Here is a 5,000-nt window from a genome sequence, read left to right as displayed (position 1 = left end):
TCAGAGTTATTATTAATCTTGGCTAACGTTATTTAATAAAAACACGGTTTATTTTTGTGTTAAGGCTCATTAAATAATGTTAACAGACACAACTTTTATTTTTTTTAAATAAGTCAAAAGAAAAAACAAGATTCGTCAATTTTAAATATCAGCCTTTTTTTTGCCATTTATAAAAAATTCCATTCTCGGATGGCAAAGGAAAATCAGGAAGAACAAAAATATCCTGTGCCACCCACGCTGGGCGGGGCTTAAGCAAGGAGAAGGATCCGGCTCTCTGATTGGCCGGGTGTGGCTTCCGCTGGCCTGCTGTGTTTATATAGCCAATCAGCGCGCAGCAGAGGGTAGTGTCTGAGCCGTCGCGAGCGCTCGAGATTCTCTTGGTGGAAGATCGCGAGGAAGCGCCATCGTCCAGCTTTCATTCAGCGTCATGGAGGACTCGAGTAGTTGACATTTCCTTTAACCTTCTCTTTTCACGCTTTCCTTCGTACGGTCATCGGTCCGCAATCGGTGTTATCCACGACTTTCTCTTGCGCGTCTGTCTCAGTTTGAGGATGAAGCTCATCATCGGCATCGGAGGGTGAGTGAGTGGAGCGCGTGCTCGATGCAGACCGCGTGGTGCGCGCGACCTTTCGTTCTATTTGGGAAACAAATCACCATAGCAACCGCATTTCCCGCCAGAGTGTTACCTATCAAAAAGACGTTACAAAGATTCTGAGGCGTTTTTAATTAATTAATTCACACAGCTAAAATCAGCGTCATGAAGTAATCACGTTTTTAACGTCTTTTTGATTACAGTTACGTCAAAAAATAAATAAAAGTAATTGAAAAATTGTCAGACGGTACTGATTACTTCGGTAAAATAATGTAACGGTTACTCTATTCCATTGTGAGCGTGTGACGCGCAGTTCATGTTATTTATGTGTTGTGTGTTTATAATATTATGGCTTGGCTACAGGGGAAAATTAGCCATTTGTGTAATACTGTAAAGTAAAAATAATAAACTTTGTTATGTAGCACCTTTAAAGCAGCTTCTCAGGGCACTTTATATAATAAAACTGACAGAATAAAATACAAACCATACAAAAAATCATTACAAAATAGTTATAATCATCAAGACAAATCTAACCTAAAACAATGAGTAAAGAGATTAATGTGAAGTAAAGGCTTGGTGGTATTGTGGTGTTTTGGTGCCGAATGATTGGCATGTATGTAATAACACCGTGTGTGTTCAGGTCAGTAATGTGCTGTGTGTGTGTTTCAGGGTCAGTAATGTGCTGTGTGTGTTCAGGTCAGTAATGTGCTGTGTGTGTGTGTTTCAGGGTCACTAACGGCGGTAAGACGACGCTGACGGACGGCCTGATCAAGAGTCTGCCGAACTGCTGTGTGGTTCATCAGGACGATTTCTTCAAGGTCAGTGTGAGCAGAAACAGCTTCACGTTCACGTTCAGCTCCAGGGCCGGGCAACCACAACTTCATTACGTTACATTTCCACTTCAATTGGCTTCGATAACGCGGTTAATTCATGTTTTAAACTTTTTAATGACATAATTGACTCCCAATTCGTTTTTTGAGATGTATAATAGTGCGTACATTTATCAAAACGCTCCTCTAGAGTTATTTTTCTAGTTGACTATCGAGTTAATGGACACCGAATGGCTTTAAATGACATTATTGTTGTCAGGGTTCGTACAAAGTGCTTAACTTACTTGAATTTGACTTTTTGAGATGTAAGTCCTGGAAAGCCCTTGAAAACAGCCATATTTATGAAGAGGGACTTGAAAAGTGCTTGACTTATTTAAATACAATGTATATTAAATAAAAAAAAAAATGAAAACACACAAATACAATCTTTTCACGCAAAATGAACACTGCAGCCTGTGTGGAAAAAATCCTTAAATACTAAAGATATCATTTGATAAGTGCGATCTCTGATTATAGTCCTTGGAAAAACAAACAAAAGTAGCGCTTGAAAAGTCCTGGAAGTAAATTTTCCAGTGTCTGTACGAACCCTGTTTATTGCCGTCTTTTGGCGGGTGAAACTCTGACTGATTTCAGGAAGTTGTTCTGATCCTTCAACATTCCTTCTGATGTTCATCATGTTTATTTGCTGCTGTAACTAGTAGTAAAGAGGAACAGTTGATCGGTTCAACATTAAAGAGACACAAACACACATTTACTGACTGAACTTCATTATAAAACCGACAGGATTTGACAGCTGAGACTGTGTTTCATATCTAAACTATCGACATTTATTGCGATTATTGGACGACAGGAGCTACGAATGAAGTTTAGTGACGTTTTAATCGTTCGTCGACTGAACGCCGCATCTGAAAGCTCTGTTCTCGAAGCGTACGGGCTCCTCACGTTGACCCAGCCCTGGTCAGCTGACCCGCAGGTTAGCGCTGGTGATGATCAGATCCACACGAGTGCGTCTCATTGGTGTATGTTTCAGCCCCAAGATGAGATTGAAGTTGATGACGATGGCTTTAAGCAGTACGATGGTAAGCCAAGGGCTTGTGCGTGTGGTTTTGCATGTTCATTTTAAGCGATGCGTGTGCGGCGCGCTCACACGTGCGTGTGTGTGTGTGTGTGTGTGTGTGTGTGTGTGTGTGTGTGTGTGTGTGTGTGTGTGTGTGCGCGCAGTCATCAGCGCTCTGGACATGGACGCCATGATGAGCACCATCACTGCATGGCAGCAGAACCCGGTGAAGTTCGAGAGATCTCACGGCGTCAACAACAGCCTGGACTCCGAGATCCTTCCACGCTCCCGAGACGACGTTCACATCCTGATCGTGGAGGGGTTCCTGCTCTACACCTACGGGTGAGTGACACACACACACCTAAACCTGTCGTTAAAGTTGAAGTGACCCCTGACCCTGACCGAACGCCTCTCTCTTCTGCAGACCTTTGATCGATGTGTTCGACCAACGATACTTTATTTCCATTCCATACGAAGAATGCAAAAAGAGGAGGAGGTGAGTGTCACACGTGTGTGTGTGTGTGTGTGTGTGTGTGTGTGTGTGTGTGTGTGTGTGTGTGTGTGTGTGTGTGTGTGTGTTTGAAGAAGATTCAACACACACCTGATCTCACTGTGTGTGTGTGTGTGTGTGTCAGCTCAAGGAACTATGCCGTGCCGGACCCCCCCGGTCTCTTCGACGGACACGTCTGGCCCATGTACGTCAAACATACTAAGATCATGGAGGACTCAGGAGTCGATGTTGGTGAGTGTCGTGCTTTGAGGTTTTATTGTCTATATTCTGGTATATTGATTGTATGATTGTTTGATTGTTTTTATGCGATAAGAAGACATGCACATAAAATACGCTTGTGACAAATAATTACGACATACTAAGTCAAAATGATTACATAAAAGTTTATATAACTTCTTGTAATTATGACAAAAAGTTGAAATTATGATGGTGAAATTGACATAAAAAGTTGAAATTACAAACTAAGCTGAAATAAGTCATTATGATTTAAAAACAAATATTATGACAAATTAAGTCAAAATTATGACATTGACAAAAATGTTAAATGACAAAAAGTCAAAATTATTACATAAAGGTTGATATTATATGTTAAGTTGTAATAAAAAAAAAAGACAAAAGTCAATTTTATAAATATATATATATATATATATATATTCACATTGCAGAAACTTTGACTTTTATCACTGATATTCTGCATCAGGAAGTGATGATCTTGAACACATGTGATGGAAACACTCAGTGTTTAACGTGATACTCCTGCTAAACTCACACATCTGATGAGAGTCCGCACTGATGGAGTGTGTGTTCTGTGTTTCAGTGCAACTTGACGGAACCATGTCTAAGGAACGGCTTTATAACCTCGTGTTCGGAAACATCCTGAACCGCATCCAGCAGGAGCGGCCCTGAGCAGCGGTACATGAGCGTGACCTTTAACCCCGGAGCCAGAGCTCTGTTACTGTCATAAGCGCTGCACACACTCACACCAGACATGATTCAGACTCCAGATGTCATTTGTGATATTTCTTCACTAGTGTGATCAGGACACTATAGTTCATTAGTGTAAGTGAGGAGAGCCAAAATAAAGTAAACTGTGTCATATTATACCCAGAAACTCTTCATAAAGCGACTACCAGTGACATTTATACACATCATAAAGACACTTTGAGCTGATCATGTTTTGCTGAAGTGTTTGGTCTTTAATTGCTAATGCTCTTTTTACACACAGACTGAACACAATGAAGCATTGCTTGGTGATTGGTTGAGCTAAACTGGTATTATCTAATAGTGTAGTTAAATTTAACAGCTGACAGATATTCAACATAATTCATGTGTGAGACAGTCTAACAGAAGGACGGACAAAACCAGTCAAATATCAACTGAGTTCTGCTCATATTTATTACTATTCTCTAAACTATAGCGAATAATGTGAGAAATGTTGAAGGTGTGAATAATGTTGGTTTGACTGAGTTTGAGAGTGTAAAGAGAGATATGATCAGATTACAGAAACTGTTTGAGTTGTGGCGATCATAAACCCCAGACCCGTTCTAGACCATAATCTGATCATGTGACGTGTGTGTTTCTGATCATGTGACCTGTGTGTGTTTGTACTCTCTGATCATGTGACCTGTGTGTGTTTGTACTCTCTGATCATGTGATGTGTGTTTCTGATCATGTGACCTGTGTGTGTGTGTTTCAGGTCTGATGGGCCTCTCCAGGAGCCAGCTCTCGGCTCGACTCCCGCCACAGCGTTTACTCCATTGCTGTTGTTTTTGATCAGTTTTATATCCTCTGTATTTATTGCTTCAGGGCGTTATAAAGCTCGTCGGCGTCAGGACTGAGGCTCTTCTATGCATGGTTGCAGATACAAGCACAAACTAATAAATGAAGCTCCTGCAACTCCGTCGTGTGTGTGTGTCATTCATGCAAAGTCATTCCAAACCCAGAAGAATGAACGTTCATCTTCACTGGATGAACTAGTCCGTGTGTGTCGAACGGCTCATTATAATGGGA

General features: G+C 41.1%; 1 protein-coding gene across 1 annotated transcript; it reads left to right on the top strand.

Moving 5' to 3' along the window:
* The first annotated feature begins 358 nt into the window (after positions 1-358).
* On the top strand, positions 359-4,886 carry LOC309507323 (nicotinamide riboside kinase 2-like). The gene is made up of 8 exons (XM_082181489.1): positions 359-577; positions 1,320-1,410; positions 2,453-2,501; positions 2,644-2,821; positions 2,904-2,975; positions 3,115-3,221; positions 3,808-3,902; positions 4,687-4,886. Exons 1-7 carry the CDS (start codon positions 552-554, stop codon positions 3,894-3,896), a joined length of 612 nt encoding a protein of 203 aa, XP_082037615.1. The 5' UTR covers positions 359-551; the 3' UTR covers positions 3,897-3,902; positions 4,687-4,886.
* Positions 4,887-5,000: the final 114 nt, after the last annotated feature.

This window comes from Leuciscus leuciscus (genome assembly GCF_965113295.1).
Source record: "Leuciscus leuciscus genome assembly, chromosome: 10".
Taxonomy (NCBI): domain Eukaryota; kingdom Metazoa; phylum Chordata; class Actinopteri; order Cypriniformes; family Leuciscidae; genus Leuciscus; species Leuciscus leuciscus.
Note: the sequence above shows the minus strand (reverse complement) of the source record. Positions and strands in the feature narration are given on the sequence as shown.

Coding starts and splice junctions, on each gene's coding strand:
- LOC309507323 (XM_082181489.1), top strand. CDS start 552: ATGAAGCTCATCATCGGCATCGGAGG. Junction 2,976..3,114: donor GAATGCAAAAAGAGGAGGAG/GTGAGTGTCACA, acceptor TGTGTGTGTCAG/CTCAAGGAACTATGCCGTGC. Junction 3,222..3,807: donor GGACTCAGGAGTCGATGTTG/GTGAGTGTCGTG, acceptor TCTGTGTTTCAG/TGCAACTTGACGGAACCATG.